The 16,194-nt window shown below is 39.9% G+C and overlaps 1 protein-coding gene across 2 annotated transcripts in view; it reads right to left on the bottom strand.

Annotated features, from left to right (window-relative positions):
• Positions 1-16,194, bottom strand: part of LOC124607557 (pre-mRNA-splicing factor CWC22 homolog) — a 130,353-nt gene that overhangs the window by 90,453 nt on the left and 23,706 nt on the right. For both annotated transcript variants that reach the window (XM_047139914.1, XM_047139915.1), the window contains exon 4: positions 12,567-12,720. In XM_047139914.1, the coding sequence (XP_046995870.1) occupies positions 12,567-12,720 (154 nt within the window). The remainder of the gene's footprint in view (positions 1-12,566; positions 12,721-16,194) is intronic.

Genomic DNA, 16,194 nt, shown 5'->3' with positions numbered 1-16,194 from the left:
TTTCATTGTTCTGCAAGGCAATTAATGCTTGACTGTCAGAAAGGTGGGAATAAAATAAAATCAGGAACTAACAACATATTGTAGCCTCCCATAATTATGAGAATGCGCTTCAGCCCCAGTTATCCGATATTTCAAACAGGGGCAATACTAGATGGTGGTGCCCCCCCGCCGTCAAGCATTTGAGATAGGACGTAAAAAAAGACTTTTCAAAAATATGTTCAATTTCTAGCGAACATCTTTCTGAAGAGTCTGATGCATAAAACATATAACTTCGAGGAAATGTAAGAAGTATTATTTGGTCTTAAGTGTGCCAAAGTGGAGTGCCAAGCCTCTTTACACAGCATTCTTCTACCGCACGTCACTGTACTTCACACTGTGGAACTCAAATGTGCATATTTTTTAATGGGTGCCACCAAACTATATTCAGGACAGCGTAAATTAAAATGTCCTGTGGTGCCTCTCCTGCTCCTAGTCGGCCGGTTTGACATCATGCCCCCCTACCCCCTACCCCCCCCCCCCCCCCCCCGGCCAGCCCCTCTTAAAAAAGGGTCTCACAATTAATACTGGATTGGATTATTCATAACTGAAGAACAAGAACTCTTCAGAAAATTTGGAGTCTTTATTGCCTATTAGCTAATAACTTGCTGTTCTGTGCAGCATAAAATTAAATACAGGATACATAAAACCAGGTAAGACAAGAGACAAGCAAGACAGTATACATTTCTTCAATCCTTAAGTCCTACCGTTTTTTCTCTCTCTATTCTTGCTACAGCTTTACATGGTGAGCTTTCCTTCTGTGAAAGAATCTATTACCTCATCAAAGTTCGTCAAACGTTTTGCTACATGAAAAATCTATATGTCGTTGTCTAATACTGAAAAAGCTGTTAATACAAATAGTACCCAAGACTGGTGTGGTTTCTCGATCTGATTACGTCTATTTTGTCGTTGTCTGCTAGACAAAAGAAAACAAGCCTTTCTAATATTGTAGCCACTGTAACACACACCAAATAAGCAAGACTGTTTTGGTAATAATGGTAATTTTTATAATATGACAGAATATAATTCACGAAGTACCAATATGAAATGCCTATTTGACCTACCACAAGCAAAAAGCTTTATGTTAGGAAAGAGTTTCACATTTCATTCATACACTCCAGTTTTTGAAGCACGAGATCAAAAAGTAGCAGTACGAAATTTTTGTATAAATGTGGAATCGTGATATTATTCCGTAATTTGTGTGATGTCCCCGTTTCTTCTCCTTCCTCGTTCTAACAAACTATCTTCTCATCACTAATTCTGTAACTATTCCTATCACTGTCAAAGCTCATTCTCAGGTTAACTCTACTAACCCTGCCAGAATCACCAGTTTAGTTATCCAGCGATTATTCTCCAGTTAGGCGTTATTATGTGTTCGTATAAAGCGTTTTCCACGTTACTCCCAGAGTAGAACTTACGCGGCTGCTAGCTGGGAAAAGTACAACTTGCCCTTTCTGCTGTAGCGATCTGCCCAAAAATTTTCTGTCAAAATTTCATTTTCTTGGATGCACTGAGAAGATAATACGTAATCTTTCTTACCTGTTATTCTTGTTAGTCGTTTATTTCCACTCTGGTAGTCCGAATTTATGGACTTAGCTAGTAATTATAACAATGCTGATCATTCCCATACCCAATCAATCACATAAACAAATGACAATCACCCATTCAGTTTTATTCCGCTCATCGTATAGGACCATCCCCTTTTGTCTGCAGGAAAGTTTATTTCTAGATGCCACGAGGATTCCTCTGACATGGACATCATGTACACTATGCACGCATTCAAAAATCAACTTCTGATTCATTCAGAAATCAACTTAGAATGTGTTCAAAAAGCAACAGGGATGCGTTTCAAAATCATTTAAATAATCGATGGACTAAGGTGCGGTAGATGCTAGGCGCTTTGTGAAACAAGATTTTTTTCCCCCAAGAATACGAATTTGCCTCCCTCACCTCTGAAATTGCCAACTGGTTCAGATACCCCGGTTTGCTGCATACACAACCAACAGCGACATTTCTGTAGCCAGAAGCGGGAGGAAGTACTACTCATATGCGACTCAGCTGCCCATGCTCATGATCCCGCTCGTAACTGCTTGCTTGAATCTAATGTAAAGAGTAGTGACGTCACGCTCATCAGAGGTAATTTGTTGTCACGAAGCATTGCATAGTCTTCCTAAGCCCTTTCATACATTTTGCTATTGGCAAATGCTTGTATGAGCTCTGTGTTTTTTTTAATATGGCTCATTTCCTCTGCAATTTAAGTTTTATTCTCTCGTTCATATTTTGTTGCTGTAGTGTTATTCTGCAGCAGCGAGATACATAATATCCTTTGTTAGAGTATCGCTTCTTACCAGTCAAAATTACAAAAAAATTAACTGAAAACTAAAACAATGAAAAATTCCTGGGTTTTCCTGGTTTTCTCCAGGATGAAAAAATTCCCAGGTATTTCCCGGATCTCCCGGTTGTCCCAGGTCGTATACACCCTGGAACAGCACATTGCAAGGTATCCCAGATATGCTCAATAACATTCATACCTGGGGAGTTTGGTGGCCAGCGGAAGTGTTTAAACTCAGAAGAGTATTCCTAGAGCCGCTCTGTAGTAATTCTGGATGTGTGCGGTGTTGCACTGCCCTGCTGGTATTGCCCATCAGAATGCACAATGGACATCAATGGATGCAGGTAATCAGACAGGATGTTTACGTATGTGTCACCTGTCAGAGTCATATCTAGATGTATAAGTGGTCCCATATCACTCCAACTGCACACGTCCCACACCATTACAGAGCCTCCACCAGCTTGAACACTGCCCTGCTGACATGCAGGGTCCATGGATTCATGAGGTTGTCTCCATACGCATACACGTCCATCCACTTAATACAATATGAAACGAGACTCATCTGACTAGGCAACATGTTTCTAAGTCATCAGCAGGCCAATGTCAGTGTTGATGGTTCCAGGCAAGGCATAAAGCTGTGTGTTGTACAGTCGTTAAGGATACAAGAGTGGGTGTTCCATACTGTATATGTCCATCCGCGTGATACAATTTGAAATGAGACTCGTCCAACCAGGAAACATTTTTTTCCAGTCATCAACAGTCCAATGTTGGTGTTGACTGGCCGAGGCAAGGTGTAAAGCTTTGTGTCGTGCAGTCATCAAGGATACACAAGCAGGCCTTCGGCTCCGAGAGTCCATATTGATGACGTTTTGTCAAATGGTCCGCACACTAACACTTTTTGATGGCCCAGCACTGAAATCTGCAGCAATTTCCGGAGGGGTTGCACTTGTTGTCACATTGAAAGATTCTCTTCAGTTGTCACTCGTCCCATTCTTGCATAACCTTCTTCTCGCTGCAGCGATGTCATGAAGAGATTTGATGTTTTACCAGATCCTTGATATTCACGGTACACTCGTGATATCGTCATACAGAAAAAAAATCCCCACTCCATCGCACCTTGGAGATGCTGCGTCCCATCACTCGAGCACCATCTATAACACTACATTCAAACTCACTTAAATCTGGAAAACCTGTCATTGCAGCATCAGTAACCTACCTGACAACTGCGCCAGACACTTCTCTTATATAGGCATTGCCGACCAAAGTGCCGAATTGTCTTTGTTTACATATCTCTGTATTGGAATATGCAATCTATGCCAGTTTCTTTGGCACTTCAGTGTATATGGCACTACAGTAGGTATATACAAAAAAAAAAAAAAAAAAGAACTTTTGAGATTTAAGCTTTTGAACAAATGAACATGAGGTTTTTGCTAACAATGTTCCTCCTTTATGTATTCTAAATACAAGGGTCATTCCGAAGGTAATCCCTCCTATTTTTTTGTGGTGACTTTGGATGTCCATGCCAGATGTCGTTGGTGTAGTGCTAATGCTTGAACCTTCCTCTTTCATTTGTAGGTGATCCATTGTTCTGTAGTAGTTGGCCCCAGCAGAGGAGTGTTCCAAAATGGAGTCTGACATGGATGCACATATAAAACAGCAATGTATGATTGAATTCCTCACTGCTGAAGAAATTGCGCCATTTGAAATCCATCAACACTTGCTAAAGGTGTATGGAGATGATACAATAGATGTGAGCAATTTGAGGTGATGAGTATGGCATTTCAAGGTGGTGAAAAGGGCATGCATGACAAGCCAAGGCCCAATAGACCCTGCACAGCTGTCATCCCTTGCAATGAAGAGCACTTTGACCAACTCATTTGTGATGATCAGCAGATAATGACCATGGGTCATCTTGGTTATGGCAAAGTCTGTGTGAGACACATCCCGTGGATGCTTACAGAAGAATAAAAAAACTTATTGAATAGAAATTTGTTGGGACCTGCTGGACCAACATGAGACTCAAGGTGACAATTTTCTGAATAGCATCATCACCAGACATGAGACATGGTGTCACCACTACAAGCCAGAATTCAAAAGACAGTCCATAGAATAGTAAAATGCGAAGCCTCCATCAAAGAAGAAATTCAAGACACAGCCACCTACAAGCAAAGTTATGTGCACAGTCTTATGGGTTAGCCAGGGTGTGGTTCTTTTGGATGTCCTGGTGTCTGGGGAATGCTACAAGACGACACTGACTAAGCTGAAAGCCTGAATTTCCAGGGTAAAGCCAGAGAAGAAACTCAACTTTCACCTGCAACATGAAAATGCCGGGCCCACAACAGTTTTGTGACTGCACAACTCATGACAAAATTCGGCTAGACTGTCTTACCACATCCACTGTACAATCCAAAGTTAGCGCCTTCAGAGACAGTCTGCAGCTGAAATATTGCTCTACTTAGTTGTGCTATTGTGATTTGTTTATCTCCTGTATTTCCCATGAATAAAAATAGGAGGCATTACTTTCAGAACGACCCTCATTTATACCATATGGTGCTCCAGTAGCTTTACAAAAACATGTGTATTTGAATGCAATGTTGTGTCAAAATTTCAAAGCAATTAGGGAAGAACTGATGGAAATTTTCAGATTTTGAACACATGAACAATTACTTTAAAATTAAAAGGAAGATCAGCATTGGCCGTAATATTGATGTTTTATTGATAGCAGAATTGATTGTCGATCACATAGTGATCGTCTTTAGTGCTGTAAAAATTAAACTCAGACACTGGTATCAAGTTATCAATAACCAAAACTGAGAAGCGATCACAAAGTTTTAAGGAAGTGGTTAGCCTCAGCTTCTCAGTTTTGGTTACTGATAATTTGATACCAGTGTCTGAGTTTAATTTGTACAGCACTGAAGATGATCATTATGTGATCGAAAATCGATTCTGCTATCAATAAAACATCAATATTAGGGCCAACGCTGACCTTCCTTTTAATTTAACATATATGGTCGTTGTGCACACAGCACTCCATGGAGTCGCCAATCAATGAACAATTACTTCTATGTAAATAAAAATGTAAATGTTAGTTTGTTCAGAATCTTAAACTCCAAAAGTACTTCACCAACTGCTTCAAAATTTTGACATACATTATTATCAAAAATCTTGAATAAAACATCTTGAGTGATTTACTTCAAATTTTTACATAATATTCTAATGTACATTCGGACGGACAAAGTATATAAAATATAAAACAGTGAAATATTATCAGCAAACAGGAAAGTTGTATTTATGGCTTAATGGTTATTATTATAATATTACTACAGAATCTGAATATGCAATAATGATAAACAAGGCTCAAAGTCAGAGAGAGGGGGGAGGAGGATGTGGACAGAAGAGTGGGAGGAAATAGATGTAGAAAGCAAAAAGGAGGAGTTGGACAGAGAGACGAGAGAGGAGAAGATGGACATAGAAATGGGGATGGTGTGATGGACAGAGGGAGATGGTGAGAGAGGGGGAGGAGAAGATGGAGAGAGAGAGAGAGAGAGAGAGAGAGAGAGAGAGAGAGAGAGAGAGAGGAGTATGAGAAGATGGACAGAGAGAAGGAGGAGACAGGGAGAGCATGAGAGAGACAGAGATAGAGAGATAGAGAGATATAGAGAGAGAGAGAGAGAGAGAGAGAGAGAGAGAGAGAGGGGGGGGGGGGGGGGGAGAAATTGACTGAGAGAGGGTGGAGGAGGTGATGGACAGAGAGAGGCGGATGGAGATGGAAAAAGAGAGGAGATGGACGGAGACAGGGGAGAGAAGTAGATTAAAATGTATATCCAATTCCCATACATATTAGAAATATGACCTTTCTCTTTTTTTTCTTTTCCATTTCACCAGACTAAGTTACAGCAACGTGTGGCTGGGAACAGGTAGTCCACAATAAATGGTGTGGGAGGAACTGCCGCATCTATTCACACATATACTTCAAGGAGCTCCTGCGCTGCTCTGGCAAATCTCAACCACAAACATCTATTACCACATTTGGATCAAAAGGGGTTGATCTTATGACAAGCTGAAGCCTTGAATCAGTTCATGAGGTATAGCCTAAAGATATAGCTCATTGCACTTTGATCACAAAAAGCAGTTTGACAAATTTGATTCAAAGTATGGCAGTTTTAACGTGTCACATGTAATCAATATGTTAGCAGCTGAAAATACTGCATTATAAGTCCAGTATCTGCAGTATTGCTGCATCACATCTAACATCACTTTGAAACCATGTGATTCTTGTATCTCTGTACTCTACCATGCTGCATGACAACAAAACAAGACATTAATTCTTGTTGTGTGAATTTGTTATTTCACCTCAAGAAAGTGAAAGGGTGGCTTCCCGTAAGTTGTAAATGAACTGCACAGAAATGGAAACATATGACTGACACTGCAGGCAGAATGCAGGATGTGACAGAACCATACCCAACACATATATTATGGACTTTTCATTATCTTCCTTCTAATCGAAATGCAAAGGAAGTGTTGCCCACATAGAACTCTTGCTACATGCACTGAAACAAATGTTCACTTAACGCCTGGAGGGAGAGCACTATGGATATACATATCCCATTTATTTTGACCAACCTAAATAACTGTTTGTCCAAATGCAAATTACAAAATGTTTCAAGAAATTATTCTTTAGTTGTCAGAGGGACATCAATCAACATGATTGCCTTTGTTGTATCTCTGTTTTTTACAAAGATATGAACAGTGGTATGACTTTTTTAAATGGCACCCTGTACTTTTTATTCGGTAATTCATTTCCTCACAGTGTACCATCCACTGAAACACAACATTATTAATTACATAACACAACAATGACATTGACACTCCCAGTACTTAGTGCAGGTACTCGGGGTAATGGAACACATCCACATGATGATGTTGACAGAGGACAAATGTACACATAAGTAGAATGCACACCCGTCATACCATCAACCATAGTCAGTTGCAGAGTTGTGTGACTAGAATGTACACCAATGAAGAGAAGGTAGAAATGCTACTCGTCTATGGGGAATGTAAGTTAGCAGAACAGTAACTGCAATACTGTTTTCTTATGCACAGGTACATTTAGTACAGTAGTTTAGTCCTTTTAAATATTGTTATGTTGAGTAGGCATACAGTAAAGGCTGTCCTTCCTACAAACTGCATCGATATAACGTTTCTTTTATTGTTGTTGTTGTTGTTGAAGGTAGGCGAAATTTTATGCAGGCAGTGGAACTGTACAGAGAGCGATATTCTGACAAGAACCCACCTTCCCGACGGATGTTTTCTCATCTTGTTGCGACGCTTCAGGAAACGGAAGTTTCAACCCACAAAAACGCAATCGTTGTAGCACTTGCACAGACGAAGCTGCCAAAGTTACTGTTCTCGTTTTCGTTGTTATGAATCCACATGTGAGCACACGACAGCTTGAACACAAGATTGGCAATCCTAAAACCAGTGTACATCATATTCCCACACGTCATCAGTTCCATCCTTACTATGTACACCTACATAACACAACAATGACATTGACACTCCCAGTACTTAGTGCAGGTACTCGGGGTAATGGAACACATCCACATGATGATGTTGACAGAGGACAAATGTACACATAAGTAGAATGCACACCCGTCATACCATCAACCATAGTCAGTTGCAGAGTTGTGTGACTAGAATGTACACCAATGAAGAGAAGGTAGAAATGCTACTCGTCTATGGGGAATGTAAGTTAGCAGAACAGTAACTGCAATACTGTTTTCTTATGCACAGGTACATTTAGTACAGTAGTTTAGTCCTTTTAAATATTGTTATGTTGAGTAGGCATACAGTAAAGGCTGTCCTTCCTACAAACTGCATCGATATAACGTTTCTTTTATTGTTGTTGTTGTTGTTGTTGTTGAAGGTAGGCGAAATTTTATGCAGGCAGTGGAACTGTACAGAGAGCGATATTCTGACAAGAACCCACCTTCCCGACGGATGTTTTCTCATCTTGTTGCGACGCTTCAGGAAACGGAAGTTTCAACCCACAAAAACGCAATCGTTGTAGCACTTGCACAGACGAAGCTGCCAAAGTTACTGTTCTCGTTTTCGTTGTTATGAATCCACATGTGAGCACACGACAGCTTGAACACAAGATTGGCAATCCTAAAACCAGTGTACATCATATTCCCACACGTCATCAGTTCCATCCTTACTATGTACACCTACATAACACAACAATGACATTGACACTCCCAGTACTTAGTGCAGGTACTCGGGGTAATGGAACACATCCACATGATGATGTTGACAGAGGACAAATGTACACATAAGTAGAATGCACACCCGTCATACCATCAACCATAGTCAGTTGCAGAGTTGTGTGACTAGAATGTACACCAATGAAGAGAAGGTAGAAATGCTACTCGTCTATGGGGAATGTAAGTTAGCAGAACAGTAACTGCAATACTGTTTTCTTATGCACAGGTACATTTAGTACAGTAGTTTAGTCCTTTTAAATATTGTTATGTTGAGTAGGCATACAGTAAAGGCTGTCCTTCCTACAAACTGCATCGATATAACGTTTCTTTTATTGTTGTTGTTGTTGTTGTTGTTGTTGTTGTTGAAGGTAGGCGAAATTTTATGCAGGCAGTGGAACTGTACAGAGAGCGATATTCTGACAAGAACCCACCTTCCCGACGGATGTTTTCTCATCTTGTTGCGACGCTTCAGGAAACGGAAGTTTCAACCCACAAAAACGCAATCGTTGTAGCACTTGCACAGACGAAGCTGCCAAAGTTACTGTTCTCGTTTTCGTTGTTATGAATCCACATGTGAGCACACGACAGCTTGAACACAAGATTGGCAATCCTAAAACCAGTGTACATCATATTCCCACACGTCATCAGTTCCATCCTTACTATGTACACCTACATAACACAACAATGACATTGACACTCCCAGTACTTAGTGCAGGTACTCGGGGTAATGGAACACATCCACATGATGATGTTGACAGAGGACAAATGTACACATAAGTAGAATGCACACCCGTCATACCATCAACCATAGTCAGTTGCAGAGTTGTGTGACTAGAATGTACACCAATGAAGAGAAGGTAGAAATGCTACTCGTCTATGGGGAATGTAAGTTAGCAGAACAGTAACTGCAATACTGTTTTCTTATGCACAGGTACATTTAGTACAGTAGTTTAGTCCTTTTAAATATTGTTATGTTGAGTAGGCATACAGTAAAGGCTGTCCTTCCTACAAACTGCATCGATATAACGTTTCTTTTATTGTTGTTGTTGTTGTTGTTGAAGGTAGGCGAAATTTTATGCAGGCAGTGGAACTGTACAGAGAGCGATATTCTGACAAGAACCCACCTTCCCGACGGATGTTTTCTCATCTTGTTGCGACGCTTCAGGAAACGGAAGTTTCAACCCACAAAAACGCAATCGTTGTAGCACTTGCACAGACGAAGCTGCCAAAGTTACTGTTCTCGTTTTCGTTGTTATGAATCCACATGTGAGCACACGACAGCTTGAACACAAGATTGGCAATCCTAAAACCAGTGTACATCATATTCCCACACGTCATCAGTTCCATCCTTACTATGTACACCTACATCAAGAATTGCATGGGAATTATTTCCAGAATCGTGTACAGTTATGTCAGTGGGCACAGCAACAAATCCTCGCCAACCGAAACTACTTCTTCAATGTTCCATTTACTGATGAATGTTCCTTCTCAAACAAAGGACAGGTAAATACAAGGAACATGCATTATTGGTCCAGCGACAACCCGCAATGGCTGACAGGTGGAACATCAGCGTCAATGGAGAGTTAATGTTCGGTGTGGGATGCTTGGTACTACAATTGTTGGCCCTTATTTCATCAATGGTAGTCTAAACGTCACAGTGTATGCCAACTTCCTCAGACGAATTCTTCCTCCTCTTCTGGATGAAGTTCCGCTAAGAACCAGAATGCTTACATGGTATCAACATGATGGATGTCCAGCACAAAATGCCATGCGTGAATGTCATGTTCTGAACTGAAGGTATCCTGCCAGATGGATTGGTCGAGGAGGAACAGTTACTTGGCCTGCTAGGTCTCCTGATTTAAATGCTCTGAACTTTTTTCATTGGGGATGCATTAAAGATGTTGTCTATCACGATATTCCAACAGCTCCAGAGGACATGTAGGAACATATCATGCTTGCTTGTAATTCTCTTCAGCAGGCAACATTTGAAGCAGTAAATAATTCTTTCATTCAACGAGTGCACCAGTTTATTGGTGTCCAGGGTCACCACTCTGAGCACCTTTGAATGTTCTACTCCTGAGCAATGGTACAAGAGAGTCAAAGCCAATTTTGTGTTATGTTCTTACTTGATTTTCATTTGTTTTCTGATAACTCCAAGAAGTGGATAAGTTTGTGATCCTGCACTCAAAGTCAATGTTGTGTTCTGCAATTAATAACATTGTGTTTCGGTGAATGGTATGTGATACATTTTTGAATAGGTCTTTAGGAGAGGAAATGAATAACCGAATAAAAAATACAGGTTGCCATTTTAAAAAGTCATACCACTGTTCATATCTCTGTAAAAAACAAAGCTACAACAAAGGCAATCATGCTGACTGATGTGCCCCTGACAGCTAAAGAACATTTGCTTGAAATATTTTGTAATTTCCATCTGGACAAACAGTTATTTAGGGTGGTCAAGATAAATGGGACACCCTGCATACCATAAATTATGATTATATACACTATGTGATGAAGAGTATCCAACCACCTGGCTGAAAATTACTTCATGGCGCACTCCATCGGTAATGCTGGAATTCAATATGGTGTTGGCCCATCCTTAGCCTTGATGGCAGTTTCCACTCTTGCAGGCATACGTTCAATCAGGTGCTGGAAGGTTTCTTGGGGAATGGCAGCCCATTCTTCACAGTGTGCTGCACTGAGGGGAGGTACTGATGTCGGTCGGTGAGGCCTGGCATGAAGGCGGCATTCCACATCCCAAAGGTGTTCAATAGGATTCAGGTCATGACTCTGTGCAGGCCAGTCCATTACACGGATGTTATTGTCATGTGAACAGGTGCTCGATAGTGTTGAAAGATGCAATCGCCATCCCCGAATTTCTCTTCAACAGTGGGAAGCAAGAAGGTGCTTAAAACATCAGTGTAGGTCTATGCTGTGGTAGTGCCACACAAAACAACAAGGGGTGCAAGCCCCCCCTATGAGAAACACGACCATACAATAACACCACCGCCTCTGAATTTTACTGTTGGCACTACACACGCTGGCAGATGATGTTCACCGGGCTTTTGCCATACCCACACCCTGCCATCGGATCTTCACATTGTGTACTGTGATTTGTCACTCCACACAATATTTTTCCACTCTTCAATCGTCCAATGTTTATGCGCCTTACCCCAAGCAAGGTGTCGTTTAGCATTTACCAGCATGATGTGTGGCTTATGAGCAACCACTTGACCATGAAATCCGAGTTTTCTCACCTCCTGGCTAACTGTCATACTACTTGCAGTGGATCCTGATGCAGTTTGGAATACCTGTGTGATGGTCTGGACAGATGCCTGACTATTACACATTACAAACCTCTTCAACTGTTGGTGGTCTGTCAGTCAACAGACGAGGTCGGCCTGTACGCTTTTGCACTGTACTTGCCCCCTCACGTTTCCACTTCACTATCACATTGGAAACAGTGGACCTAGGGATGTTTAGGAGTATGGAAATCTCACGTACATATGTATGACACATGTGACATCCAATCACTTGAGCACATTCGAAGTCCGTGAGTTCCGCAGAGCACCCCATTCTGTTCTCTCATGATGTCTAATGACTACTGAGGTTCCTGATATGGAGTACCTGGCAGTAGGTGGCAACACAATGCACTTAATGTGAAAAACATATGTTTGTGGGGGTGTCTGGGTACTTTTGATCACATAGTGTAGTAGAATCTCAACCAATGGAAGAAGGGACAGCAATATCCACACACACACACACACACACACACACACACACACAGAGTACAATTTGCAACGGAAGTGGGTTCTTTGCAGATATTTTATCTGAAATATCTTCTGACCACGAAAAATACTTGATGATGATGTTTAACAACATTCTTTAAAAACTAACGTCCTGAATGAAAATTAATGAATGATTACAGTACATACTTAATATCTCTTCTGCATTTTTTGCTTCATCCAGTGTTATCAGATGAGTGAACTGGTCCTCCTCTTCTACAAGGTCCAGTTCTGGAATGACTGATACATGGTCTCTAAATTCATCTTTACGAATTTGGAATATAACTTCTATCATATATTGTACCTGGAAAGAATTGATCAAGTTAATACATAACTGAAACCTGAGCATTCATGCATACAAAAATTACTTCAAGCTTTCTACACCTTCTTCAAGAATAACAATAAACCACTTAAGAATGGTACATAAACAACCCATGTGTCCATCCTCAACTATGAAAATGTCTACAGAACACACAGAAATCGGCAACCATTATTTGTGCTGAACAGTTATGTATAATACCTTGCACCAGCTCCGGTTACAGAGTTTTACAGTAATTTCAATATCAGAAGCATACATTGTCTTACAAAAATTCAGTAAATAAAAAATATGTGCACAGTATAGAAAAGACTATTAGCTAATAGGGCAGAGTCAGATAAATTTAAACTCTGTGAAAAGCAAAACCACAATCGTTTACTTCTTACATCACTCCTAACCATAATGTGATAAACATAATTATTGTTACTCCCCACCTCTGTTTTAATTTAATTTATACCCCATCATTACAACATCTCTGGTGCTCAAAATGGGGCCATTACATTAAATTTTATTTCCATCATTACTATAGCACAAAAGTAAACAGCAGATGCATTAAATACTAAACTTACGAAGACATTGCCTTATATCAGATTACTGCAAATTCCACATTAGAACCACAGTTAATGGAGAACACTGAAAAAGTATCACATAGTATTAGTACACTAGTATCTCTTTTATAGACAGATATGTGAAATACTGGCTTTAGAGAATAACAGTTCTTTAATAAGTTGGCAATTTCTATTTAGAATTGCAATCTTGAGGCATGTTGTGATCACCTTAGAGATAATCTCTACAGAAGTACTGTTAGAGCTGGGTTATACTGAAGAGCCATACCAATATTTGTTGACAACTACACAAGGAACAGATTTCTTCCATTTGAGTTTTGTCTAATCTGATGTTTTGATCATGCATATCTTGATTCAGCTCATCACATCATGGTTGCTGGTGTTAAAAAAATGGCATGGCAACACTGTGAAAAAACTAAGTGGGATGTGATAAGGAGTTGACCTCTGAACACTGGCATATAAATATATACAGTCAGAATAGTGTTACAGCTTGCATCATGCAACAAATTCTCCACAGCTCTAAAATAAACCTACCACAGCTGTGGAGGTGAAGTAACCAACATGTTATGGTCCAGAAAAACTTGTCAAATGTGTTATCGATAACAAAAACAAGCGTAACAAGAGTTACATGAAAAATCGTCTGATAAAAACCAATCTACTGTTGAATATAAAGCAAAAGGGCTACAAATATTATTGCCTCAATGGAAAATGTCAGTTCTGCAGCTGAAATATGTGTTTATTCACTACTGGAACCAGAGCCAACACACATAAACAGTCCATCATTCCCTTGTATTTGGCAATTTCTTAAGAAACATTTTCCATATACAGAAGAAAAGCTATGCATTTAACAACACATCTTTCGTCTTTCTGACATTTTCATGTGCAGAGCTTTATCAATCTGACCTGAGCATTCACTTTTCCTGACCACAGACTTTTGTCTTGTCCCCCCCCCCCCAACCATGAAGGATGCCAGTCTATGTCAGACCTGTGAACCAAAGTTCTAAGATTGTTCATTGTCAGCAAATGATGGCAGCTGTTGGTTAAAATCTCTCTTTAACTAGTCACAAAATCTTTTCATATTTAATCCTACTGGCAGTAAATGCAGTCTTCATGAACTGTACCACGAAAATAACTTAGTAACCAAGTTCTCAAATTCAGTTCCATGACCAGCTTCTAGCTGTATAAAATTATCTCTACCCCAAAAATGCAAGCAATGAGAATCTTGAAATTATCCTTGGGAGATGGGATATTCCAACAATTTTCAGGAGTGCATCCCGCACAGCATTTAGATTATTGTACATTTCAACTTCCAGTCACTGTGTATTTCGGTCTCTTACTGACTGATCAAAGAGAATTACCTGTACTCTTCAGAGATTGGATTTATCACGTACTTCTCCAGACACAACATCAAGTTCCTGACAGTTAGCTAACAGCGTAACTTCAGTCCACCTCAAGGCAAATAGCAAAGATGAACTGCCCTACTACTAATTTATGGCAAGAAGCTTCCTTTAGATGTTCTATTTGTAATTTAACAAATGAGGATTTGAACAATGTGTAACAGCAATATGGGAAGGTCTTTCAATTTTGCTCTGACATCACATTTCTTGCCATTCATATCGTTTCTTCAAGCAATCGAAGAAGCTGTCACAAAGCTGCCTGGTGACATTTCTGAGGAAATAGGGCCCAGTACTAGTTGCTGTGCTGGTCTTCAATCAGAAGTATGGTTTGATGCAGTTGTCCATGCTAGTCTATCCCATGCAAGTCTTTTCATCTCTGCTGCATAACTATCCTACTTACAACCATCTGAACTTAATTACTGAAGTTAAGCCTTGGTCTTCATCCACAGTTTTTAATTTCCACACTGCCCTCTATTACCAAACTGACAATTCCTTGATGTCTTAAGATGTGTCTTATTAACAAGTAACTTTTCTTAGTCAAGATGTACTATAAATTTCTTTTTTTTCCCCAGTTCGATTCAGTTCCTCTTCATTAGTTTTCAGCTCTACCGACCTAATCTTCAACATTCTTCTGTAGTGCCATATTTCAAAGCACTTACAAAATTACTTTTTAGAAAATAAATACAACCTTGTCCCAGAAGAGCTGTACTTTGTATTCCTTGAAATGATTTCTATATGGTACTGCTTCCTGCAGTTAAAGGTAATGCTAACATTTTGCCACTGTTAAACATATCAGAAGCTTGCAAGACAAGAGTCACCAGCAAATGAGCAAATTAGTAATGGGTAACAAAGCTACTGAAAAACTTTGCATAATTTGAATCAATTTGAATTTAGAGTCCACTCAATACAGATCTACATAACTCAATCTGTAATAAAAGTGAATCACCATCTGAAATAGTTGGAAATCATTTTCTAGAAGCCTAAATAGAAGAACAGTTGTTATGTAATATATATGAAAGGAAATCCATACGAAGATTTTTCAAGGTTTTGCCACACGGAAGCCTCTCATTAGGAACTGTCCCCATAATGTGCCAAGTTTCATTCATATTGATCAACTCATTGGTGTGAAATGACCAATAGTGTGGGAAAATGAGAACACTATATTCATAATAATGGGTTAAAAGCATAATTGTTTTGATCTTTCACTCTGCAACTCTAGATCAGATCTGTCCCTTTCTCAAGCAACACCCTTACCAACTGAGTAATCTGGACACAACTCACAGCCCACACTCATAGCTTAAGTTTTACCAGTAACTCAGTTTCTGCTCTCCAAACACCAAAAATGTTCTCATGCAAAGTAAGACCTTGTTACTGGTACAAATAAAGCTATGAAGGCAGTTTGTGAGACATGCTCAGATAGGTCAGTCTGTAGGAGCACTGCCTACAAATAACACAGTTTTGGCTTCGGTTCCTGGTCTGACATATAGTTGTAATCTGCC

This window comes from Schistocerca americana, chromosome 1, assembly GCF_021461395.2.
Source record: "Schistocerca americana isolate TAMUIC-IGC-003095 chromosome 1, iqSchAmer2.1, whole genome shotgun sequence".
Lineage (NCBI taxonomy): Eukaryota > Metazoa > Arthropoda > Insecta > Orthoptera > Acrididae > Schistocerca > Schistocerca americana.
The sequence above is the reverse complement of the archived record's forward strand: the minus strand, read 5'-3'. Positions and strand labels throughout refer to the sequence as shown.